The sequence below is a fragment of the Osmerus eperlanus genome, chromosome 15, assembly GCF_963692335.1.
Source record: "Osmerus eperlanus chromosome 15, fOsmEpe2.1, whole genome shotgun sequence".
Classification (NCBI taxonomy): domain Eukaryota; kingdom Metazoa; phylum Chordata; class Actinopteri; order Osmeriformes; family Osmeridae; genus Osmerus; species Osmerus eperlanus.
The window spans coordinates 16,141,917-16,168,212 of NC_085032.1; the positions used below are offsets into that span (position 1 = coordinate 16,141,917).

The following is a 26,296-nucleotide window of genomic DNA, read 5'->3' on the forward strand; positions in this document are numbered from 1 at the left end:
GTATGACAGACAGACAGGTCTTCAGTATGACAGACAGACAGGTCTTCAGCATGACAGACAGACAGGTCTTCAGCATGACAGACAGACAGGTCTTCAGTATGACAGACAGACAGGTCTTCAGCATGACAGACAGGTCTTCAGCATGACAGACAGACAGGTCTTCAGTATGACAGACAGAGTTACAGACAGACAGGTCTTCAGTATGGCAGACATACGTGACTCTACACTCCCTCTAGTGGGGGATGGGGGTTATGACTCACCAGCAGTTTGGATTTCAACAGGATCTGTAGGACCTGAACCAGAATGTCCTGCAAGGAAACACACACAGTTCATGCCTGGTAGCCATGACTACAGACCTGCTCCCTGGATGGCCCAATATTTTGTTTAACCCTTGTGCTGCCTTCTGGTCACATGACCCAAAGGTTCACAATGAACCATTGTTGCGTTTACCCAATTTTACCAATACAAAAACAAATAAATAGCATTTTCTTTTAACCTTCGCAATGTGGGGGGTCTGAGACAGCCCGACAGTTAAAAGAAAATGCTTCACTTTGTTTTTGTATGCGGTAAAGTTTGTCGCAATACGACGGTGGGTCACAATGACTGATGGGTCAGAAGACCCGAAGATAACACAAGGGCTAACACAAGTTTTCCATAAAAAGTAAATAACTAAAGGACTGGATGTGTGTGTGTGTGCTGCTCACAGTCTTGATGTGTGTGCTGTCTGTGAGCTGCTGGACTGTGTACAGATCCTCAGTGTTGAACTGCAGCAACAGGAGCCATCTGGAAGGTAGAGGCCTGCAGGGTGTACCTGCAACACACACACACACAGTCAGTCAGACACTAATGAGAAACATTGTTGACAACAACAGGACTGAGGAGCAGAGATGTACAAAAGTACACATCCTTCACTCAAGTAGAAGTACAGATACTCATGTTAAAAAGACTCTGACTACACCTTTTTTTACTCAAGTTAAAGTAAATAAGTATGGACTCTGACATATACTTTAGTAAAAAGTAGCCATTACAACTACCTGTTTTAGTGAAAGATTGTCCGAAAAATTGTTAAGTGCTGATACCCAAAAAATCTTAGATCTCTGCAACAGTGTAACAACAATGGAATCACAGTGTAATAAGTGTAACAGCGTAATAACAAATGTGAAACAGCGTACAACATAATGCGAGCAGGATAGAGGGCAGAGAGAGAGAGCAGGAGAGAGAGGGAGGTACCTGTTCTTGAAGCAGTTGGTGACCAGCTCTCCTTTAGACAGGTGGTAGAGCCAGGTGAGGCTTGCGTCCGCTGTGTCTGCTGGCGTAGAAGGCTGTGAACCTCTGGTAGCTCCGTTCCAGCTGGGGGGAGGACAGCAGGTCAGAGAGATGTACGACTAAAGGAGGTGTTGAGGTTGTGATGGTCAGAGAGATGTACGACTAAAGGAGGTGTTGAGGTTGTGATGGGCTAAAGGAGGTGTTGAGGTTGTGATGGGCTAAAGGAGGTGTTGAGGTTGTGATGGGCTAAAGGAGGTGTTGAGGTTGTGATGGGCTAAAGGAGGTGTTGAGGTTGCGATGGGCTAAAGGAGGTGTTGAGGTTGTGATGGGCTAAAGGAGGTGTTGAGGTTGTGATGGGCTAAAGGAGGTGTTGAGGTTGCGATGGGCTAAAGGAGGTGTTGAGGTTGCGATGGGCTAAAGGAGGTGTTGAGGTTGTGATGGGCTAAAGGAGGTGTTGAGGTTGCGATGGCTAAAGGAGGTGTTGAGGTTGTGATGGGCTAAAGGAGGTGTTGAGGTTGCGATGGGCTAAAGGAGGTTGTTGAGGTTGTGATGGGCTAAAGTAGGTGTTGAGGTTGTGATGGGCTAAAGTAGGTGTTGAGGTTGTGATGGGGTTGTCAGGCTGTGTCTCACCTCAGACGCAGGGCGAACGTGCAGGACTGCTGGAACGGCCACGATCCTGAACTCAACACCTGGATACTGAAGTCCACTGGTAACACACACACACACCTATGATCAATACGATGACTCTGCTGAACCTCCATTATTATCTTGTTGCTATTGGTTGTGGCATGGTAGCTTGATTGGAAGGCTTTTCTTTCTGGATGAAATGTTGGCAAGCTAACTAGCAGCAAGGCAATACAATGTTGATATTTTATTTTCAGTAGAGATGCATTGATTGTCCTATCAGAATCGGTATAACACCCATCATTCCAGTCCAAAGGTTCACAGTTGGTCAGGTGTGTGGTGTGTGGTTCTTACAGTCCAGGGTTTCAGAGTTGGTCAGGTGCTTCTTGAACTGCTCGTTCAGGTCCTTGCTCACGCCGATGTCCTGGAACATCCGCTGCAGCTTGGAGGTGTACTCAAAACCACACGCTTGCTGAGGACGAGGTGGTGGGGGGGAGAGAGACAAATCTTCAGGTATGGTATATCATCCTTTACATTTGAAGAACCTATTCAGAAGATATGTAGGTGACGTTTGTGAGTGTGTGTGTGAGTCCAGGTGTGTGAATGTGTGTCCAGGTGTGTGTGTGTCCAGGTGTGTGTGTGTGTGTCCAGACCTTGAGCTTGGAGATCATGCTGGCCTCTGCATCGTCGCTGGCACTGTTCTGATGGACGAGGCGCTTGGCCAGCATCTTGGCGTAGAACTTCTGGAACACATCCTTGTCCTCGATGTACTTGAACACCACCATCTGACACACACAGCCAGACTGTCACCTCCTGTCTGTCTGTCTGTGTGTGTCTGTGTCTGTGTGTGTCAGTGTGTGTCTTACCACTTGGTTGAGTGTGTCCTCCAGTTCTGCCTCTTCAGGGTTCTTAGAGCTGGAGGGGAGAACACACACACGCACAATCAGTTTCACAGTGGCTTCTCCCTCATACGCTCACTCACTTAAATCATCTGCTAACTCTCACACACACCTCTTCTTGAGCAGTGAGTCACAGTATCTGGCCAGCAGCTCGGGTGACTTGCTGGAGGACTGGGCCATCTTGGTGACGGCGTTGTTGTTGATGAAGCGACCACATGCCTGGGGGACAACGAGACGTCAGGAACACACACACCATCTCCACAAGGCAGGAAGCAGAGATGGCCCTACCTTATCGAGCGCGGCCACAAAGCCGGCGTCGTTGTTGAAGGCGGACATGACAAGGGCGTTGTACTTCTTATGGACGTCCAGCGTGGTCTGAACATACACCTTGGGGTCCTGAGGAGACAGGAGAGGGTCACCACCACGCTGAGCACCAGGCAGGGGGGCTCAGGGGTCAGGGTGTGTGTGTGGACCACCACGCTGAGCACCAGGCAGGGGGGCTCAGGGGTCAGGGTGTGTGTGTGGACCTACATTGAGCGCAGCCTCCCCACACTTCTCGATGGCGGCCAGGCCCTGGTTGTGGATGTGAGTTTCCAGAAGCTTCTTCAGCTCTCCCAGCCCGTCTGTGATCCTGGACACCAGGTTGTACATCCGGCCCAGGTCTGACACAGGACAGGGGGGTGAGCACACACCATAACATTTACATTTAGTCATTTAGCAGATGCTCTTATCCAGAGCGACTTACAGTAAGTACAGGGACATTCCCCCCGAGGCAAGTAGGGTGAAGTGCCTTGCCCAAGGACACAACGTCATTTGGCACGGCCGGCAATCGAACCGACAACCTTCTGATTAATAACCCGACTCCCTAACCGCTCAGCCATCTGACCCCCCCCCAGCCATCTAACACACACACACACACACCCACGGTTACACACACCCAGGGTGACATACAGATGCACATAAATATACACACACATGGGAAAACAGACACATGTCCAGGCAAACAGACAAGTAAACTGATACACACACACTAACATATATACACTCCGACACCCACCCTCGTTCTTGTCTGCGTCCAGCAGGTTCTGGAACTCTGTGTGGAACACCTCCAGGTGCTTCTCTATGAGGACCTGCTCACATTTCCTGGCCAGCTCATCCTGGGTGCTCTCATGCAGGTACACCTGCACACGCCTCTGTTCCTCCAGGAGACGGGCCTCCGCCTGCACACACACACACACACACACACACACACACAGTCAACACAATACCTCTGAAAGCACCTTGCACAACTCGTTAGTTTGAATTCCTTCTCCACCTCCCCGCCCACACCTTCTTCATGTACTCGGTGACGGGGTTCTGCTGCAGGAACTCTGTGCTTTCTCTGGTGTAGAAGCGTTCTGTGTCTGTGAGGAACTGGCACTCAAAGTACTCCTTATACACAGAGAGGGTGGGGCCACGTGCAAACGAGTCCTCCTCATTCAGACCCAGCTCCACTGGAGAGAGAAGACACAGTCAGACACACACACTCAGTCTCACACACACACTCAGTCAGTCTCACACACACTCAGTCAGTCTCACACACACACACTCAGTCAGTGTCACACACACTCTGTCAGTCAGTCTCACACACACATACTCAGTCAGTCTCACACACACACCTTCAGTCTCACAGTCAGACTCTCTGTGTACCGTAGGACTGCACCACTCCACTGATCAGTCTAGTGTTGATCGTCTCTCCATTCCTCTCCTTCTCTATGAGCTTCAGCACCGCGTTCGTTACCTGGGAGACGGAGAGGGGATGGGGGGAGGGGAGAGAGGATCAGACACCGGGCTGGAGGCAGAGAGAGGGGGAGGGAGAGAGAGGAGAGAGCAGAAAGAGAGGAGAGAGCGTAAAGAGAGAGAGGTGAGAGTGGAAAGAGAGAGAGGAGAGCAGAAAGAGAGAGGAGAGCAGAAAGAGAGAGAGCAGAAAGAGAGAGAGAGAGCAGAAAGAGAGGGGAGAGTGAGAGAGAGTAGAAAGAGAGAGAGGGGAAGTCTCACCTGTTTGTTGAGAGGTCTGAATAAACTCTCCCTCCAGGTCACCAGAGCCAGCTAGGAGAGAGAGAGAGAAGGGTTACGGTACATCCACACCCACACACATCTACAGTACGTTCTCACAAACACACCCACACACATACACCCCCGCCCCTCACCGAGTAGATCTCGTAGATGCCCTTGCGGCCCTCGTCACACTCGCGGCGGACCCAGTGGCGATTGAGGTAGGCACAGATGCCGTTCAGAACCTTGCTGGAGAAACGGTAATCCTCCCATTGCTGGGTGTAGAACTTCAGAACACCTTCATCCATCAGGTCCTCTCCCTCCTGGAGGGGGGAGATGAGGGGGAGAGAGGGGGGAGATGAGGGGGAGACGGGGGGGGAGATGAGGGGGAGGAGATGAGGGGGAGAGGGGGGGGGAGATGAGGGGGAGACGGGGGGGGAGATGAGGGGGAGAGGGGGGGGAGATGAGGGGGAGACGGGGGGGGAGATGAGGGGGAGGAGATGAGGGGGAGACGGGGGGGGAGATGAGGGGGAGAGGGGGGGGAGATGAGGGGGAGACGGGGGGGGAGATGAGGGGGAGGAGATGAGGGGGAGAGGGGGGGGGGAGATGAGGGGGAGAGGGGGGGGAGATGAGGGGGAGACGGGGGGGAGGAGATGAGGGGGAGAGGGGGGGAGATGAGGGGGAGACGGGGGGGGAGATGAGGGGGAGACGGGGGGGGAAGGGAGCATTAATGCTGAGATGAAAGAGAAGAGAGACGGTGTGCACTTCTCTATCCCTGCCTGGGCTAGGTTCAGGATTCTGCATTTTCAGTTCTAAGCCCAGGGTTCTAAGCCCAGGGTTCTAAGCCCAGGGTTCTAAGACCAGGGTTCTAAGACCCGGGGGTCCATCCCTCCTCGCAGCCTCACCTTGAGCAGGCTGGTCAGGTAGTTCTTCAGGAAGTCCTTGAGCCTCTTGTAGAGCTCCAGACCCACAAACTGGGCCCCCCCTGGGGTGGTGCTCTTCTTGGAGGGCTTGGGGGGGGCCGAGGGCCCCCGGCTGGCCTGGTGCACGCTGGTGCAGTAGTTATACACATGTCTGGGGAGGGGGGAGGGGTCAAGGAGCACAAGCAGGAGAGGGGGGGCTGTAATCGTTAACACACACACACACAGGGTAGGACTCTGATCACAGTAAAAGGTTTTATATAGGCATGCTAAGAACAAAAGTCAGGTGACTTTCACAACACAATACAGCCAGACAACACACACACACACACACACCCATCCACACACTGAGATGACAAACAGACATCACTGCCGCACGTGTGAACACCTTCCTCACGCGTGTGCGTGCTAGCGTGTGGGATACGTGTAGAGCTCCATGTAGCGTGACTTGGCCATGCTCTGGCGCGTGTACACCTGCTGGATCCCTGCCCGCAGGTCGTCCCAGATCTGGTCCAGCCCGATCTGCCGCAGGCCGTGAGAGCTCTGGCTCCTGTTGGACGACATCCTGCCCTGGCTCCTCCTCTCCTCCTCCTGCCCTCCTGGCTGCTGCCCTCCTGGCCTGCCCTGGCGCGCTCTCCTGTCTCCGACCAGCCTCACTCCGTCTCATCCATGGGTGGGGGGCAGAAAGATGGGAGCCTGGAGGGGGGGGTTAAAACAGACTGCAGTTCTCCTCCGCAGGCCTGGGGGCGCTGTCTGGAGATCCTCCTCCTCTCAGCCACGCAGCTACACCTCCCCGGAACACCTGCAGGAGACAGATAGGGAGATTAAAGTGCTGCTTTGATGAAAGTGTCTGGTCCACCTGTATGAGGTTATAACCAGGCTCCAGGGTTTAGACTGGTCCTGTCTGTATGAGGTTATAACCAGGCTTAAGGGTTTAGATTGGTCCTGCTATATGAGGTTATAACCAGGCTCCAGGGTTTAGACTGGTCCTGACAGCATCTCCCATCGCTTCGGAGCCTGACGTCACTGTGCTAATGAGAGATTAGTCCACTTTACTGGACGCACTGGTCTGTTAAAGGGCAGGTGACACACTCAAAATGAGACACACACACACACACACCCATATGAGACACACACACCTGTATGAGAGACACACACACACACCCGTATGAGGACACACCAGCCTGAGAATCAGTTGGTAGCAACAACCATCATGTTGTGTTCAGTGAAACATCCCTTCAGATGTAATTTCATCCAGCAGGAAACCAACACACAGTCAACAGCACCCTCGCTCTCCTGGCGGGATGATGCCTATATTTAGCAGGGAGAGCCTAGCCTGTCATTAGGACTAGAGGCTGAGGGCTGTGTGTGTGTGCAGGATTTGATCTGCGCTGTTAACTTCCTGCCACTGTTGACAAGCACATCGAAACAGCAGCACCCGTCAGCAGGAAGGTAAACAGAGAGAGCCCTGAGAGAGGACCAGACAGGTGCTGCTGATCCAGCCCAGGCTGTGTGGTTGTTCTCGAGCTGGCCGGGGGTCTGGGATCACCTCACAACCAGAGAACCCTCCCCAGCAGAACCAGAGAACCACACTTCCCCCTTCCACAACAGAACCTGATAAGCCCCTCCCCGTCCCCAGCAGGGACCAATGGCACCCCGCCTGTGAGCTCACTCTCGGTTTCCATGGCAACCACGAGCAGACAACACCTCTGTTTCATTGGCAGACCAAAAAGAGCCCCCCCCCCACAGAAATCAAAACAGGAAGAACAACCTTCTTCCTGGTCAGAGTCCCGATGACATCAGCCGACCTTCAGAACAGACCTGGGTTCAGATCACTCAGGTTACTGACCTTTAGCGGTGTGGCTGAAGTCTGACCTGAGATGAGCTGTACCTGCTGTCCTGGTGAGGGAGGGGAATGGCTGATTTCCAAACAGTTTGTTGTGAAATAAGAGGCTGTGAACGACAACAAGTGTCACATAGCCACTGTGTTGGCTCGCGGCCAAGCCCACGGCCTGTTCCTCCTTCTAGGAGGAAGCCTGGGTCAGTTCACCAAACAACATCTGTGCACATAACGTCTGCAAACACCCAGACTACTAAAGAACAGGATGTAAGCAACAACACACACTAGCAGAGTGCTTCTCATCTCATCTGGACATATTATCTGTTGCTTAGTTCCACAGTCTGAGCCTTTCTTAAGCGTGTGTGTGTGTGTGTGTGTGTGTGCGTGCAGTGAGCGGTCAGAGAGAGAGCAACAATGCTTGTGGGGGGGAAACTCAGCTTGATAAATCTGATTACCCCGGTCGACCTGGCTCCTGGTGAGACTGTACAACCTCATACCCTACATTTCCCACATCACAGTGGCTTTCAATCATTCTTGATTACCATGGATTAGCCTACTTACTTTGATCAGTAATATGTAACAACAAAACAGTAAATATTTTAGGTAGTGATCACAACTTAGTTTGTAGACCCAGTGGTTTCTGATTCTGAAACCACCAAACTGTTTCTCAAACTTCTATTCTGGATAATTCTCTGAGCTTCTGGGTATGTTGCGTGTGAGGAAAAACGCCCTGATAATTTCTTAAGCGAGTGTGTATCTCCGGATGTAGAGCATCGCAGAAGGACATTTTATTAGCGTAAGCAGCTTCTGATTCCGCTCTCTCAGCGATGCTTTCAACATCCCAGCCACGCGCACACGCATCACCTCGCGAAAGATCGCCACAGCCTTCAGCTTCATTCAGCACGTCTGTCTGTCACATAGAACAGGCCTAGCTAGTCCTAGTCAACTCAGGCGAGAGGAAGGAAGGTCTTTTAACAAACACTTCACATCTACCGTGTGGACAAGATGATCTCCACAGGCTGAATTTAACTAATCACTGACGCAGATAGACTACCGCTGTAACCGAGGTGAAGTCCTCGCAGGAAGTTAGTGTTAAAGCAAGTGTTAAAGTCCTGGACTGCAGGAGGACGCAGTTTCATATCATCCTGTACTGTACGTCGCTTTGGGTGAAACCGTCTGTTAAATAAACACTTTCTGAGGGGTTTTGAGTGGATCTCAGTGCCAATGCAGAACCGCAGATATTGGTGAAATGTCATTATGTGCGATTATAACGATAGCTAAATATCACCACATTTTCTGAAGCATCTCTGCAGTATAGTCTAGTCATATGCATACATTCCCGTATGCTAGTTTTTTGGTTCTCTCTATGCCAGATCATTTGATTTCAGCCTGTAAGCAGTTTGTTTTTCCCTTTATTTGCATTTCACAACATTGAGGAATAGTTAACCAGCCAGTACCTAATAGTAGTGGTAACTAGCAAGATGTTTATGACAAGAAGAATATTACTCGCTGGCTAACTCTTTTGTAGCTACAGTTAGCTAGCGAACTGAGAGCATGATCTGGTATGGCAACCTTTGTAAACGACTTGTTTATTTATGAAATGGGGGGGACTACAGTTAACTATACAACTAGCTCTATATTGTATAAGTCAGCGAGCTAAGTTAGCTAGCTGGCTATCTGTCGCTAGCTAGAAGCTAGCGCACCTACGACATGAGAAGACTAGCTACGACTTTAGTCCAGATAGTTGCTTTTAACTTTGCTACTGTACTGTAACGAATACTACATTAAAACTGTCTATGAAGTTGTGTTAACAAACTACTGATTTCTGGCAGAGAGCCTTGCCAAGTAGAAACTACGAAAAACCACAGGGTTAAGGTTTCTAGTTAATTAGCTAGCTAGTTAGCTAACATAGCTGGACAAGATAAGCATCGTATCTAGCTACTAGTAATAATGTTCTCCACCAAATCCGACACTACAGTAACGTACGGACCTGAAGATGTTAGCTAAACCATAGCTACTATGACGATAGCTAGCTAGCTAACCTAGTAGCGTAGCGCTCAGTTGTGGGTGTAAAATGGCAGTTCACCCAATGAGTCAGGAAAACATCCAGCTAGCATGTTAGCCAGCTACCTAGCTACCTGGCTAACAAGCCAAGCAATGAGAGACTGCGAGGTCGGAGTGAAGAGCGTAACATAGCAATAGCATCATGCTACACACAAACATTTTGCCGCCTTGATCTAATATTAACGCACCAGAAGATTGATTCTTACCAGTTCATGTCAATAATTTCCTCGTATTCCAAATATCAAAGGAGGTTCACAGCTACCAAATAGTGGATACGTGGCTGATTGACTTGGTTTCCTTTCTTGACGGATTGGATTGTAGCTGCTAGCTGACCTGCGTCGTCAATCCTACTGTTCCGTTTTTCCAAGATCCGGCTAGCTAGCTGGCTAGTCTGTGAAAAAAAAAGTAGGCTTTGACTACAAATATGGCTGTACTGTAGGGCGACTACAAAAACGTAATAAGTAGTTTAAATGACAAAAACATTACAAACCAAAAATTTTTTCCCCAAATGTATTTAATGTCTTAATTTAAAGAAACGGACATTGTACTGAACAAAAATGCAACCAGTCGGATTATGAAAAAGGAAACATTTTATTTATTCAGTCAATCATATTTTATAACGCATAAACTCACGTTTTCAAAAATTCTGTTGTATCACAGCAGAGCTGTGAATTTTTGTTTGGATTCATTGCCTATGTTTAACTAAAATCTGTTAATGGAGATTTTTTATGCTGTCATTCTTTCCGTTCTGTAACTTTTCAACATCAATAAAAAGAAATAAAAAAGATTGCTGTACAGACAATAAGAAGACTCAGGAGAGTGAAACAGTCACATGACAAACAACTATAAATTACATACTTTAACTTTTAATCATTTGATTCATCACTTTATGTGCGGTCACGGTATAAATAAAACATTGAACTTAAATTAAATAGCCTATTAAAAGAAATAACTGGCTAAACGAAAAAGATATCGATGTACAAAAAGCTAACAGAAAAGGATGTGAATGTAAATATCAAAATTTAAATACAGTGCATCAAAAATTACTCTGGTGGCAATACTGGTTTCCATAGTTGTAACTGAGAACGAGATGTTGTGGTGTGGTGCTGGACCTCAGTTAACTGATTAAACGTATGTTTGGATTTGGATGAACAAAATTGGACAACTTGTAAACAAAACCAAAGGCAAAAGTACACCTGTTAACTACGGGGCGACAATCTGAACTGTCATGTGTGACATTGCTACGGGACAGGCAGTGAGAGGCCCAGATATCCCCCACTCAGCCCCTTCTCAGTCCAATAAATTACAAGATGTAGTTTGTAACATTATCTCCAGGTAATGTACATATAGACACCTTTGCCGAGTGCTGAAGGTGAGAAGAGGATGAAGGAAAGATCCGGATCGATCTGGAACGGTCTTTGGCGGTCTTCAGCGGTGTTTGGCGGTCTTCAGCGGTCACATCTTGTACACCTCGAGACAGAGGACGATGAAGGAGTTGGAGCAGCTGCGTGTCTCCTGACCCAGCAGGCGCTCGCTGAGGAGGTCAGACGACAGCCCAGCGACGGACATGTCGTCCGCGCGCCACGCCTCACAGCTCCGGTCCTGAACGTGCTGCCCTGCCCTCGTGGAGCCGTGCCACACACTCTTACTGGGCCTGCAGGGACACACATACACACACACATGCTCTTACTGGGTCTGCAGGGACACACATACACACACACATGCTCTTACTGGGTCTGCAGGGACACACATACACACACACATGCTCTTACTGGGTCTGCAGGGACACGCTCTGTTTAGGAGCCTCCTGTAACAAACACACACGCACTTGCTCCCTGGCTCATGGCCAGACTATCGTTTAATAAGCTTTCTCAGACACACATTTGCTTGAACTATGTCTCTGCTATTGTTTTCATACCAGAGACTTCAGCAGGAGCCTCATGTCTGTGGTGTTAAAGACTGTCTGTTCATGTGAAGATGGAGAATCCACACTCACCAGAAAGGGTCAGTCAGAACATCCCTCCCATCGAAGGAGTAAATAGGTACTCTGGGTAAAATCCCTCCATCACCGTTAAACAACTGCTTCCCATTGCTGAACAAAACATCCCCCTATAAAGACACACACAACACAGCATCCTGTAAAGACACACACAACACAGCATCCTGTAAAGACACACACAACACAGCATCCTGTAAAGACACACACAACACAGCATCCTGTAAAGACACACACAACACAGCATCCTGTAAAGACACACACAACACAGCATGCTGTAAAGACACACACAACACAGCATCCTGTAAAGACACACACAACACAGCATCCTATAAAGACACACACAACACAGCATCCTGTAAAGACACACACAACACAGCATGCTGTAAAGACACACACAACACAGCATCCTGTAAAGACACACACAACACAGCATCCTGTAAAGACACACACAACAAAGCATCCTGTAAAGACACACACAACACAGCATCCTGTAAAGACACACACAACACAGCATCCTGTAAAGACACACACAACACAGCATGCTGTAAAGACACACACAACAAAGCATCCTGTAAAGACACACACAACACAGCATCCTGTAAAGACACACACAACACAGCATCCTGTAAAGACACACACAACACAGCATCCTGTAAAGACACACACAACACAGCATCCTGTAAAGACACACACAACACAGCATGCTGTAAAGACACACACACACACACACAACACAGCATCCTGTAACTTAGGGAATTATTTAAGTTTTGGGTCTACTCAAATACTAATATATATATTGTCTAAATTGAAAATATTGACCACACAATATCTTTCTCCTGAAAAGATAAATTAATTTACGAGTGTATAAACATCCTGGCTTTCTAACAACTTCACAAATAGCCACGTAAATCTAGTTAAATAAGTTATACATGCATAGAGCAGTAACAAATAAGAAAAATACGTCAACATTTGTTTTCCTTAAAATAAGTATTTTTTACCCAAAAATTCATGTTGATTGAATATTTTGTTGCTGTTGCAATTCCTCCTTCTCAGGAGGTTAACATGCAGTAACCGCTCCTATTCTCACCCTGAGGTTGGTGATGGGCAGGTGGCTGTAGAGGGGGAGGATGCGGTGGGCCAGATCTTGAGCCCCGGTGGACAGGAAGCTGTAGAAGTGCTGTGTCAGGCCCATGGCTCGGCCCTGCTCCTGGCACCTGCGGTCAGACTGGTAGGCTCCGCCCATGTCCCCGGTGTGGGGCTGGTTGAGGGCCACCAGCAGCAGCTGGAGGGCACACAGAGGTCAGAGGTGGGTCAGCTAGCACGAGAGGATCAGGAACATGTGAATGTAGGGGCTGAAAGTACGTGTGGGTACACACACACACACACACACACACACACAGGAAGCAGCCTCATCCCACCCTTTGCTGCGGGTCAGTGATCCGCCGGGCGAGTAGGCTGGGCAGGGGTCGGGTCTGACGGGGAGAGAAGCAGACAGGTCACACGTCAGCCTACACACACAGCACTGCCTTGTTCTAAACCCAGAGGAGCACCCGGTATGGCATTGTGGATAAAAGCGTCTGCTAATTGAACACATCCTTATCATGAACCCAGCTGTTGTCACCTGATCTTGCTGTATCTGGTTGGTGAAGGGTAGGATCAGGTTCCCAAGCTGTGGAGAGAAAGAGATGTTGTTTCAGAGAGTAAGAGGGTGTTGTTCACGTCACTTGTCAGTGTCTCTCTCCCACTCCCTCTCCCTCTCTCTCAAAGTCATTCTCAGACCATTTCCTACATTCCCTGTCCTTCTTCACTGTCTATCCAATGAAAGCAGAAATCTATATATAAGAGAACTCTGAACCTGGATGTTCTGTGGCAGGGTCTGTGTGTGGATGTGAAGCAGCTGCTGAACATGATGTGATGTACCTGGACCTCCTTCCAGCCCCGGGGAACCTTGATGTAGAGCCTGGAGGAGCTCCCCTCCACCAGGCTCAGCACCCCGGGCCTGTCCTGGCCCGTCTGCACCATCATCGCCTCCCTGGAGGGGAACGTCCTCACCTGCAGGACGAACACGGACACTCTCAGACCCCTGGTCACCACACGTCACAACACGTCACGACACAACACCTCACATTGTGTAAAAGGGAGAGCTGGAATGGACTACACACACAAAAAAATTGCTTCACAAACTCACAGGACTAGAACCGTCAAAGGAGCCTGGACGTCCAGGTTGTCCAGCTGGGCCAGGCGGACCAGGAAGCCCAGCGACTGAAACCACCAAACAACCATGTCTCAAATGTAGAATTAACTTTGTGTTCATGTAATTCACAGGAAAACTGTTGGTGGTCACTGAGGCGTGTCAGACAGACAGGCTGTAGCTCAGGGTACCTGATGAGCGTCCAGGGGGGCCCGGTGGGCCAGGGGGCCCCCGGAACCCAGATCTGCCGTACCCAGGAAGACCAGGGGCCCCTGGGATGCCCGGGGGGCCCATCACGGAGTCTCCTTTGGGACCCTGGAAGCAGGACAGCACTTTCAGAACACATCCACATTCGAGTCAGATGAATTTTAACCCAATACATTTCGGTTCAATTCAGTCAAGTACAGTAAAGTTCGATTCAGGGTGTGGTGGTGTCCAGGGAGACTCACCGTCAGCCCAGAGTGACCAGGAGCACCAGACAGGCCCAGTGACCCCGCCTCCCCCTTCTCCCCCTTCATACCTGGCTCACCTCTGCTGACCTGTCAACACACAAACACACACACGCACGTAGACACACACAGGAAGACGCGCACACACAAACGTACACACACAATTAATAGCTCTAGAGTTAGATATTTATTTAACGACAGTGTTCGGTGATTCACAGAAACTCACCACAGATCCGTCAGGTAGATGTGTAACTGTGGGGAAATTGAAGGATTAAGAACAATCGGCAGTAATTTAAAATCATCAAAACATGAACTGAACGATTAGATAAGTGCCCCCATGTAAGGGTCATGGTGTGTTGACATACTGGTTGGGGCTGGAAGTCCTGGCAGGCCTCTCTCTCCCTTTTCTCCTTTACTCCCTGATAGACAGTCGCTGCCCCCTAGTGGACAGGCATGGAAACGCAGCACAAGAGTCAGCATGCAAATAACAATGATAATAAAATCATTGTTTTCATGTTAAAGAGCACTTCACACGCACTCACCACTTGTGACGTTTCCATCACGGTTAATCTGCGCAGGGGTAGAATATATTTTAGTAAGCGTTCCAATATTAGCTAAAATACATCAAGTTATTTACGGGATGCAGTGCACGAGGTGAGATGGCATTCCTGAGGTGAGTCCAGAGAGCATGCCCACCACTACAACAGGAAGCGAGGTGAGTCCAGAGAGCATGCCCACCACTACAACAGGAAGTGAGGTGAGTCCAGAGAACATGCCCACCACTACAACAGGAAGTGAGGTGAGTCCAGAGAGCAGGCCCACCACTACAACAAGAAGCCGGAGGGTTAGTGTTAATGGTTAGACTCCACACATGTCCCCACAGGGACACACTGCATGCTGGGATAGCAGCCCCCAGCAGGGGATACAGAGATGGTCTGGGGACCAGAATGTACCACATGCACAACTTCCTGGTTGTGGTGAAGGAGTGAGGAGGAAGTGAGAGATGTGATTACTGACCAAGAGGCTGAGTACAAGAGAGTGAGTGAACAAGTGAATAAGTGAGTAAGTGAACAAGTGAGTGAGTGAACAAGTGAGTGAGTGAACAAGTGAATAAGTGAGTAAGTGAACAAGTGAGTGAGTGAACAAGTGAGTGAGTGAACAAGTGAATAAGTGAGTAAGTGAACAAGTGAGTGAGTGAACAAGTGAGTAAGTGAACAAGTGAGTAAGTGAACAAGTGAGTGAGTGAACAAGTGAGTGAGTGCGAGTGAGTCAACTTGTGAGTGAATGAATGAACGAGTTAGTGAGTGAATGAAGTGTGACAAGAAGAGCCACTGAGAGAGGTAGGATGAGCAGACTGGCACCACTGAGCCCTCCACCAGGGGTGCATCACTTACGCCCTTCTTGCAGTGAGGTCTGGGAGGGATGGGGAACACAGTCTTCATAGGGGGAGGAGAGGGGATGGGGGGAAGGGAGAGAGGGAGGGGGAGGGAGAGAGGGAGGGTGAGCACACGCAGCTGTACAGATACAGTATCTGACACAGTGAGAGATGGAGAAGAGACTGATGCTATGATACGGGTTAGAGGAGGAGGTGGGGGGGGAACTTACTCCTTTGGGGCAGTTGAACATTCCTGGGCGACCTGGGGGGCCTGGGATGCCAGGGAGGCCCTGAGAACAGAGAGAGAAAGAGGGGGAGGGGAGGGAGAGCAAGAGGGAGGGAAAATGACAGAGATAGAGAGTGAAATAGATAGATCGATATAAATAAAGATATAAATAGAGATACAAATAGAGATCAAATAGAGGTTAAAATTTAGATAAAATTGATACAAATAGAGATAGATAGAAATAAATAGTGATATACATAGAGATATACATTGATATACATAGAAATACAGATAGATAGAGAGACCAAAGGAAAGATAGATAGGGAGAGAGGAAGGGATACAGAGAGGTTGAATCTCATGTCCCAGGAAGGTGATCTGTAAGTGAAGGTAGAGGGTGAAGGTAGAGGGTGAAGGTAGAGGGGTGAGGACCCACCTGTAGACCCCCGCTGTCTCCCTTCTCTCCTTTTGGCCCAGTGACTCCAACACGGCCCTGAAGACAGACCAGACATCAATATACATCAAGTACGCAGTACACAGTATGCAGTGTATAGTATTTAGTACACAGAGTATTGCTCACCGGTCGCCCAGGGAAACCAAACTCTCCCTTGGGTCCAGCTGGCCCCGCATGGCCCTGCAGGAGATCAACCCTGACAGTCAGAGATGCACTCCAGACACAACTCTGCTGTTGTTGCACTCTACTGTGTAATTTTGCAGATTAAATATTGTTGTTGCACAGTCATAGCCTAAGTTTAGAGTTGTCAGATAGCTGAGATGTGTTTACTTTACACCGTGTTTGGTAAATACAAACTGGTCTTTCACACCGTCCACAGAAATACTGTCAGAACTAAGCACTTCTGATACTTGATTTTTCCGACGAACTCCCACGATCATGACCTCTGAAGACAGGAAGGAGAAACAACAGCCCATCACTCACCCTTGCCCCCGTCGGCCCGGCAACACCACCGTCTCCCTGCAATACATCCACAACACGCTGTCAGTACAGAATCCCCACATCTGAACTCTGACCCAGGAAGTGATTTGTGTGAGGGAGGAAGTGACCTTGTTTCCTTTGGCGCCCTCTGGCCCTCTGAGTCCTGACATGGAGGATCCATCTGCTACCATGACAACCCCCGGCTCGCCCCTCTCACCCTGTGAATACAAAACAAGTTACTTTCAAAACTTTTTTAGAAAATATTTGTTCAACCTTTCAAAACGTTTTCGAAAATATATTTTCAACCTTTCAAAACTTTTTTTCAATTTTTTTAAATCAAATATTTCAAAACTTTGGAGAGGAGAGAAGGAGAAGGGAGAGAACAGAGAAGCCTAAAACAGAGTAGATTAAAGCAGAGCAGAATAGAGTACAGTAGAGTCCTCATCAATGATGCAAACTTTCTTTCTAAAATATTTTTCAAAACTTTTTCAACCTTTTTTCAAAACTTTTTCTAAAATACTTTTTCAACCTTTTAAAACATTTTAGAAAATACTTTTTCAACCTTTTAAAACATTTTAGAAAATATTTGTTCCACCTTTTAAAACATTTTAGAAAATATTTGTTCAACTTTTCGAAACATGATTTCAAACACAGTGAAAGGAGAGGCGATGAGAGAGGAGGAGAGAGGAGAGGAGAGCAGAGAAGCCTAAAACAGAGCAGATTAAAGCAGAGCAGATTAAAGCAGAGCAGACACACACACACGTTCACCTTTAACCCCAGAGGTCCTTGAGGCCCAGGAATCCCAATGTCTCCCTTCTGACCCTGTGACCCCTGGTAGAACAGAGGTATGCAGGACACAGGTAAACACATATTCCATGACCCCGCAGATGTCTGTCTACAGCATCCAGTTCTACGCTGGGGTCATGTATAGAGCAGGAACGTACCCGTAGGTTGTCTGAGCTGCAAGAGTACGACGGTGGAATTACATTAAATTACATCCAAATGGGTTTACATTCCTAGCTGAGATGGAGTTACTTGGCGATGTGCCTTAAATACAGATTGTTCCCTTCCTCTGACCGTCTGTCATAAGACCCACTGTTAGAAATCTGCACTTCTGATCCTTGATCTCCTGCAGTACGCTCTACATGCACCACTTGAACTGTATGTCGCTTTGGATAAAAGAGTCTAAATGCTCAAATAATTAAATATGACATTGTAATTGGTCCCATATGGTGTTTAACCATGGGACAGGGGTCTACATCCAGCCCGGCAAGCCCAGACGAGGGAGTCTGAGATGGGGCTGGATGTACTCACCAGGGGCCCCTGAGCCTCCAAGAGTCCTGAGATGTTAAACACACCGTCCGTGTTGTTGAGCAGGAGCTGGTGGGGGGAACAGGAAGTGACATCATCACACACATAGGAAGTGACATAGTTTGTCAAGCAGATCGTTTGAAAGAGTGGGGAGGATCAGAGAGGGAAATCCTGGCAGGCTACATATGAGACATGTAAAAAGAGTGAAGGTGGGAGGTGAGGGAATGAGAGACGGTTGAACAGCAGCCTCACCTCCTGCAGGTTGATGACAGGTCCTGGGGGGCCAGGCGGCCCGGGGGGTCCAGGGAAACTCAGCCCGTCCCGGCCTCTCTCCCCCTGGGACACATAAGGCACACGGTTAACCCCCCTCCATCCAAGACCAACACACCAGTACCCCCCCCCCCCCCCCCCCCCCCAGCCTGTGATAGCCCCCGGGGCCCGGAGGAGAATCTACTGGGGGAGTCAGGTGGCTGAGTGGTTAGGGAATCGGGCTAGTAATCTGATGGTTGCCAGTTCGATTCAGGCCGTGCAAAATGACGTTGTGTCCTTGGGCAAGGCACTTCACCCTACTTGCCTCGGGGGAATGTCCCTGTACTTACTGTAAGTCGCTCTGGATAAGAGCGTCTGCTAAATGACTAAAATGTAAATGTACTGACCTGTGGTCCTGCAGCACCCATGTCTCCTTTCACCCCCTGAGGAAAGGACAATAACAAACACCTCAGCATCCTCAGAAACAACCTGACTAACAGAACAGTTAACCCATCTCTTTGGTAACAGGACCAGGGGGCTCTACTAACCGATGTCCCAGGCAGTCCATCCAGCCCTGGGAAGCCGGGAGGCCCTGGTGCTCCTGGATCCCCCTGGAGAACAGAGGACACAACGTGATCACCTCCACAACACGACAGCCCTGTGCTGCTCCTCATCCTGGATGACGGGGCATGTTGTTAAAGAGCGGACGAGTTTGACCTCTGACTTTGTGACCCTAACCATTCACAGATAATATGAGGGGCCATTTAGAAGGGGTTAGGAGAGTACACGGTCAGGGACGCAAGATCCACTTTCTGTTCCTTCCTGTTAAAGGGCCAATGGGGACCAACCTTGACGGATGCACCTGGTTTTCCATCCAGACCGTCTTTCCCCTGAGAGGAGAGAAGGAGAACCAGCAGACAGGCCTCTTAGAAACACTCACAAACACACTGGTTTTACACTGAAACACATCATCGGACTGGACTTGCCTTCGGCCCAGGAAGCCCAGGTGTTCCCCGGGACTCCTGAGGACAACGAGAAAACAGAACTGTTAGCATCAATCGGGTTCCACCAGGTCGCTCCACGCTTCTCTCTCTGACAGATCATCATCGTCGTTGTGAAGCGTGTTTTTACCGTTGTTAGTCTGGGAGACAAGCCCGACCAGTCTGTGCCAGAGCCCTCCAGGTCCTAGAACAACACAACATCAACACTGGGACAACACAGAGGGGGGGATATCAACTCTGGACGATGATCTGGTAGCTGAGATGTTACTTTACACTGTGTCTGGTAGCTGAGATGTTACTTTACACTGTGTCTGGTAGCTGAGATGTGGTTACTTTACATTGTGTCTGGTAGCTGAGATGTGGTTACTTTACATTGTGTCTGGTAGCTGAGATGTGGTTACTTTACACTGTGTCTGGTAGCTGAGATGTTACTTTACACTGTGTCTGCTAGCTGAGATGTTACTTTACACTGTGTCTGGTAGCTGAGATGTTACTTTACACTGTGTCTGGTAGCTGAGATGTGGTTACTTTACACTGTGTCTGGTAGCTGAGATGTGGTTACTTTACACTGTGTCTGGTAGCTGAGATGTTACTTTACACTGTGTCTGGTAGCTGAGATGTGGTTACTTTACACTGTGTCTGGTAGCTGAGATGTGGTTACTTTACATTGTGTCTGGTAGCTGAGATGTTACTTTACACTGTGTCTGGTAGCTGAGATGTTACTTTGCACTGTGTCTGGTAGCTGAGATGTGGTTACTTTACACTGTGTCTGGTAGCTGAGATGTTACTTTGCACTGTGTCTGGTAGCTGAGATGTGGTTACTTTACACTGTGTCTGGTAGCTGAGATGTTACTTTGCACTGTGTCTGGTAGCTGAGATGTGGTTACTTTACACTGTGTCTGGTAGCTGAGATGTGGTTACTTTACACTGTGTCTGGTAGCTGAGATGTGGTTACTTTACATTGTGTCTGGTAGCTGAGATGTTACTTTACACTGTGTCTGGTAGCTGAGATGTTACTTTGCACTGTGTCTGGTAGCTGAGATGTGGTTACTTTACATTGTGTCTGGTAGCTGAGATGTTACTTTACACTGTGTCTGGTAGCTGAGATGTTACTTTGCACTGTGTCTGGTAGCTGAGATGTGGTTACTTTACATTGTGTCTGGTAGCTGAGATGTTACTTTACACTGTGTCTGGTAGCTGAGATGTTACTTTACACTGTGTCTGGTAGTTGAGATGTGGTTACTTTACATTGTGTCTGGTAGCTGAGATGTTACTTTACACTGTGTCTGGTAGTTGAGATGTGGTTACTTTACATTGTGTCTGGTAGCTGAGATGTTACTTTACACTGTGTCTGGTAGTTGAGATGTGGTTACTTTACATTGTGTCTGGTAGCTGAGATGTTACTTTACACTGTGTCTGGTAGTTGAGATGTTACTTTACACTGTGTCTGGGAGCTGAGATGCGGTTGCTTTACACTGTGCCTGGTGCCTACCTCCAGATCCAAGCTGGACCACCGTCCAGGGGGGCCCGGGGGACCAGGGGGGCCCGGGGGACATGGGGGGCCAGGGAGGCCAGGCCTCCCTTCTGGGCCTTCTGAGCCTGGAACACCTGGGAACCCTGCTGGGCCTGGCTCACCCTGAGGGGGAGGGAGAGGGTACATGATCTGCAAAATTCTATGCATATTAAATCATAAATGTTTCTCTGGTGTAAATCAATCCTGGTAGAAAGTTCTCACCTTCTGTCCTTGTGACCCCATCACTCCTGGTTCACCCTGTCAAACACAAACACAACCATATAAACATAGCATGTATACAGGGTGAGTATACAGATGGTGGTGTAGAGGTGTCCCTGTGGCAGCAGGCTGGAGGGACCTGCTCGTACCTTGTCTCCTTTCACCCCGTCAGCGCCAGGACCTCCATCTCTGCCATCCACCCCCTGCAACCACAGCAGGAGTCACACCTGTACTAGAACACCTGTACTATATAACACCTGTACTATATAACACCTGTACTAGAACACCTGTACTAGAACACCTGTACTATATAACACCTGTACTAGAACACCTGTACTATATAACACCTGTACTAGAACACCTGTACTAGAACACCTGTACTATATAACACCTGTACTAGAACACCTGTACTAGAACACCTGTACTATATAACACCTGTACTGTAACACCTGTACTAGAACACCTGTACTATATAACACCTGTACTAGAACTCCTGTAATAGAATACCTGTACTATATAACACCTGTACTAGAAAACCTGTACTAGAACACCTGTACTAGAACACCTGTACTAGAACACCTGTACTATATAACACCTGTACTAGAACACCTGTACTAGAACACCTGTACTATATAACACCTGTACTAGAACACCTGTACTAGAACACCTGTACTATATAACACCTGTACTAGAACTCCTGTACTAGAATACCTGTACTATATAACACCTGTACTATATAACACCTGTACTAGAACACCTGTACTATATAACACCTGTACTATATAACACCTGTACTATATAACACCTGTGCTAGAACACCTGTACTATATAACACCTGTACTAGAACACCTGTACTATATAACACCTGTACTAGAACACCTGTACTAGAACACCTGTACTAATACTATAATCTCTGCCGTCCACCCCCTTCAACCACAGCAGGAGTCACACCTGTACTAATATAACACCTGAAAACGTAGAATGGGAATTTTAAATACATCACACGTTGATCTGGTTGATTGAAATGAATGAGGCTGCAACCAAACTCAATCCAGTGGGTTTACAGTCATCGTATTCAGTGCCTTACTCACACAAAATACTTTCCCTCAATAGAAGTTCTATCAAAACAGTAGAACTCACACAGTTAGTAGAAGCCCTCGTCATCCTCTCGTTAAAAAGGCAGATTTTCCCCAACATTGCAGCCAGGAGAGACCATGTTCCGTAAGAAGCGTTTCATCGTGAGGTAGCAGAGCCAAGAGCAAAGGCATCTGCCGGGTTATGCTGATGTTGTGACATCATCTGGTTACTAAGGCAACTGTAGCTATAGCTGCCAGGACTGGACCAGGGTACGGAGAGCAGAACCTGCCTGGCCCGGCTGTTTACGTGGGAGAGGAGGGAGGGCAGCGTGGGGTGGCCAACAGCCAGACCACACAGACAGCTGGACTTGGTACAGTCAGAGAACTGCATTAACACCAACTTCTGACACACACCCAAACACACGTCCCTGTTTGCTTAAAGGTCATAAACAGACGGAGAGTTGAAGCGCAGACGACTTGTGGCTCAGAAATATGGAGCTTTCAGAATAGTTGGGGGAAAAATGCTGCCTTTTTGAGCCCATTTGTTCAGCTAACAAATGGAATCAGATTATAATACCTGTCCAGAACCAAAGCCAGGCCCAGACCTGAAACTGTACCCGGAACCAAACCCAGAACCAGACTCAGAACCGAACCCGGAACCAGAACCAGACTCAGAACCAAACCCGGAACCAGAACCGGACCCAGTCCCAGACCAACTAAACCACTCAGTCCCCTGGAACACACATACCAGGTCAGCCATTAAACAAAGAAACAAGACCCAACACTAAATATCTGAATATGAAAACCACAAACCGTTGTCTCACATTATCATATCACAGCAAAACAGTAACTGGTTTTAGCAAGAAGGGTATTTTACTGATTAGGTTGGGATTAAGGTGAAGCTGTAGTTTTACTTACAGGGAGACCAGGTTTACCAACCCCCCCATCTTTTCCAGGGGACCCTGGGGGTCCAGGCAGGGCGGGCAGATGGGGGCCCGGGGGGCCCGGGGGGCCTGGGGGGCCAGGAGGACCCTGCAGCATCACATCACATTGTTAACAGGGTATGGGTCAAGCCCAGTTAGAGTATTTGACAGCAGATCAAGAAGTTGCAGGTATATAAATATATATAACGCTAATGGTTAACATAAAAATGCTACTTAGCTGCTGTGATGCCTGAACGCTAACGAATGCTAAAGCTCATGTTAGCATACCAACACACTGAGCCCTGCATTTATTCGTTACTGGGATGGCATGCTGCTGGATCACTCACTGAGATCGTCTCCATGTCGCTGTCAAAGTCCTCGTACCCCGAACCATCAACGCCATCCTGGAAACCACAACACATGCCAATTTAACCCTTTTAACCCTTGACCAGCCAATTAACAAAGTACCCAATTAACCAAATTGACCAATTAACCAATTAAGAACGTACCGGGAGCCGGGACTTCCGTCCAGAAGGTCCGGGAGGTCCGGGCGGTCCGGGGAGCCCCACGCCAGGGTCGCCCTGGCAACAAGGAGACACACTCAGACTAACACTCACTAGGTCACAGGAACCACACAGTCTACGGGGTGCAGCTCAGTGGTTAGAGCATTTTACTGCAGATCTGGAGGTTGTGGATTAGTACCTTGTCTCCTTTCAGCCCGGGATCTCCTGGAAGACCTGGGAATCCCTGGACACCGGGGTGACCCTGTTGGGACGAGAAACAGAGAACACGTGAGTAGAAGGTCTGTGTTCTAGAGTTCTGAAGACTTCAGGAACAGTCCTGGACGAGGCCTACTCACTAGGATGCAAGCAAGCAAACACAAGTCCTGTTAGAGACCTCAAACGAGCAGGGCTGTCAGACCAAACACCTGAATGGATCTACACTCTCAATGTAGTACACTGTACTACTATGAGTGTGTACTATAACGGTGCACTACTCTGAGTGTGTACTATACACACAGCCTACTGGTTTCACAGCAGCTCATGTACGTACAGGCTGCCCATCTCTTCCTGACGTCCCAGGCTGCCCTGCTGGTCCAGCTGCTCCCGAGGGTCCCCGGGGGCCAGGGTCCCCTCCGGCCCCCTTGCCTGGGGTCTCCTGGGGGGGGCCTGGGAGACCGGGGGGCCCTGCAGGTCCTGGTTCACCACGTTCTCCCTTTTGCCCAGGGGTTACCTGCTGGGGGTCAGAGGTCAGAGGTCAGGGGTGGGAGAAACATAGATGGACACTATGGGACAGAAACCAGAGCAACTATGAGTCTGTGAGTCTGTATCATGCTGACTCTAAAGCTCACGCTAGAACAGTGATGATGGTTCTAGAAGGTGTGTTCTCACCAGGGGGGGTCTGTAGGCAGCGCCGGCCGTGTGACTAGGTCCTGAGGTTAAACACACGAAGAGTTAAGTGTGTGTGTGTTATATGTGTGTGTGTATGTGCATATTAGTGAGTGTGAGTGTGTGCATGATTCTGTGTGTATGAATGTACGTGTGTGTGTTTGAGTGTGAGTGTATGTGTCGCTCACCTCTGTCAGCTGTCATGGCAACGCCCTGACCAGAGGTATCCCCCACATCCTCATCATCGTTGCTAGGTGACGGCTCCGTGGGAGGGGCTTGTACTGGGCTGCTCTGAGGGTCGTCAGGCTGTGGGCGGGAGGAAAGGTCAAAGGTCAAACTCAAAGCTGCCTGGGATCAAAACCACCAGTTAGTGTGTGTGTGTGTGTGTCCACTCACCATGGTGTATGCTCTCTCCTCCACCAACTTCTTCACTTCGTCCATCCCCTCCATGTCGTCATAAGAATCGTCTCCACTCCCATACCCTGATGCCTACACACACACATGCACGCACCCACACACACATGTACGCACACAGATACACACATGCACACACACGCACATTTTTAATAATTTTACTATTACTGGGCCACATCCGAAAGAGCCACTTTCTTTCAACATTTCAAAGGTAATTTTAAATATAGAACAACCAAACCGACATTCTCCAGAGAAACACAATTAGATTTATTGCTTTCAATAAAGAAACAAAAAGTTTCACAAAGTGAGTACGCTGTCTCTTGTTTTTCCAAGAAGCTAAAACCTCTCACACATCTGCCCGTGCTCAAAGAAAGACGTTAAGCAAAAAAAGAAGGCATGAATAAAACTAATGGAGTTAAGTATAGATCTCACCACAAGCTAATCTAATGAATCTCTCAGTCTTGTGGCTCACTATAACTCAACCAGGCTTTGCAGCACTTCCACCTTCAGCCACTAGAGGGAGCAGCAGCTGCACTTTTCCAGAGGATTCCACAGGTGTTCAGCCTTAGTTGATATGTTGCTTGTATGTGTGTGTGTGTGTGTTTGTGTGAGTGTGTGTGTGTGTGTGTGTGAGTGTGTGCTTACGTAGGGGTCGTCCTCCTCACACTGGTCCTCAGGGGCTGTAGGGTCAGACTTCAACACCAGCTGCTGGATGGAACCCTGGAGACACACACACACACACACACACACAGGTGAGTAACTACACACTCAGACTCAGCCTAACAGACAGACATGAGTTAGTCAGCTCCACACGTCAAGGTGTTGGGCAGGTGTCTTCAGCTGGTGTCCTCTAACCAACCCTGACTGTCCTCAGGACCAATCAGGAGGGTCTCTCTTTACCAGTCTACCAAAACCTGCTTGGTCTCGTAAATGACAGTAGTATTGACCAGAGGAGAATCCCCTGTTAGTGATCCAGCCCCTCTGGAGCTGCTGAGAGGCAGCGTGGAGCGCAGCACTAATGAAGCTCACATGGACGAGCAGCTAGCAGAGGCCTGAACATACAAGTGCCACGCAGATCCGCTCTCTCTGTCTCTCTAGCTAGCTCTCTCTCTCTCCTCTCTCTGTCTCTCTAGCTAGCTCTCTCTCTCTCTCTCTCTTTATCTTTCTTGAACTGTCTCTCTCCTTTATCGTTATCTTTATAAAATGTTCTCTCTCTCTCTCTCTCTCTCTCTCTCTCTCTCTCTCTGTCTCTCTAGCTAGCTCTCTCTCTCCCTCTCTCTGTCTCTCTAGCTAGCTCTCTCTCTCCCTCTCTCTGTCTCTCTAGCTAGCTAGCTCTCGCTCTCTCTCTTTATCTTTCTTTAACTGTCTCTCTCCTTTATCGTTA

At 48.7% G+C, this 26,296-nt stretch overlaps 2 protein-coding genes across 2 annotated transcripts in view; both read right to left on the reverse strand.

The window, feature by feature from the left end:
* Nucleotides 1–1,892: 1,892 nt before the first annotated feature.
* Nucleotides 1,893–10,012, reverse strand: cul1b (cullin 1b). The gene is made up of 15 exons (XM_062480379.1): nt 9,854–10,012; nt 6,168–6,545; nt 5,729–5,897; nt 4,979–5,146; nt 4,827–4,877; nt 4,479–4,569; nt 4,119–4,282; nt 3,847–4,009; nt 3,321–3,451; nt 3,078–3,185; nt 2,902–3,008; nt 2,757–2,805; nt 2,544–2,675; nt 2,245–2,362; nt 1,893–1,972 (listed from the first exon to the last, which is right to left on the reverse strand). Exons 2-15 carry the CDS (start codon nt 6,305–6,307, stop codon nt 1,893–1,895), a joined length of 1,671 nt encoding a protein of 556 aa, XP_062336363.1. The 5' UTR covers nt 6,308–6,545; nt 9,854–10,012.
* Nucleotides 10,013–10,219: 207 nt separating this feature from the next.
* The window catches only part of LOC134035386 (collagen alpha-1(XVIII) chain-like), a 37,150-nt gene continuing 21,073 nt past the window's right edge, over nt 10,220–26,296 (reverse strand). The window contains 38 exon segments of the mRNA XM_062480380.1: nt 10,220–11,301; nt 11,644–11,756; nt 12,734–12,928; nt 13,065–13,118; nt 13,268–13,315; nt 13,567–13,698; nt 13,835–13,908; nt 14,029–14,152; nt 14,287–14,376; nt 14,513–14,538; nt 14,652–14,726; nt 14,829–14,856; nt 15,681–15,722; nt 15,892–15,951; nt 16,321–16,377; nt 16,465–16,518; nt 16,822–16,857; nt 16,947–17,036; nt 17,587–17,652; nt 18,133–18,198; nt 18,382–18,465; nt 18,786–18,821; nt 18,927–18,989; nt 19,227–19,268; nt 19,365–19,400; nt 19,510–19,563; nt 20,872–21,015; nt 21,115–21,150; nt 21,261–21,314; nt 23,106–23,219; nt 23,458–23,514; nt 23,620–23,691; nt 23,813–23,875; nt 24,164–24,346; nt 24,502–24,542; nt 24,687–24,804; nt 24,895–24,987; nt 25,558–25,632. Of these exon segments, the coding sequence (XP_062336364.1) occupies nt 11,103–11,301; nt 11,644–11,756; nt 12,734–12,928; nt 13,065–13,118; nt 13,268–13,315; nt 13,567–13,698; nt 13,835–13,908; nt 14,029–14,152; nt 14,287–14,376; nt 14,513–14,538; nt 14,652–14,726; nt 14,829–14,856; nt 15,681–15,722; nt 15,892–15,951; nt 16,321–16,377; nt 16,465–16,518; nt 16,822–16,857; nt 16,947–17,036; nt 17,587–17,652; nt 18,133–18,198; nt 18,382–18,465; nt 18,786–18,821; nt 18,927–18,989; nt 19,227–19,268; nt 19,365–19,400; nt 19,510–19,563; nt 20,872–21,015; nt 21,115–21,150; nt 21,261–21,314; nt 23,106–23,219; nt 23,458–23,514; nt 23,620–23,691; nt 23,813–23,875; nt 24,164–24,346; nt 24,502–24,542; nt 24,687–24,804; nt 24,895–24,987; nt 25,558–25,632 (2,994 nt within the window). The 3' untranslated portion in view covers nt 10,220–11,102.

Excerpts from the sequence above, each read along its gene's own strand:
- cul1b (XM_062480379.1), bottom strand. The coding sequence starts at position 6,307 with ATGTCGTCCAACAGGAGCCAGAGCTCTCACGGCCTGCGGCAGATCGGG. Across the intron at positions 3,186-3,320 it reads GTGGGGAGGCTGCGCTCAAT|GACCCCAAGGTGTATGTTCA; the intron begins GTAGGTCCACAC and ends CTGTCTCCTCAG. Across the intron at positions 1,973-2,244 it reads CAACTCTGAAACCCTGGACT|TGGACTTCAGTATCCAGGTG; the intron begins GTAAGAACCACA and ends GTGTGTTACCAG.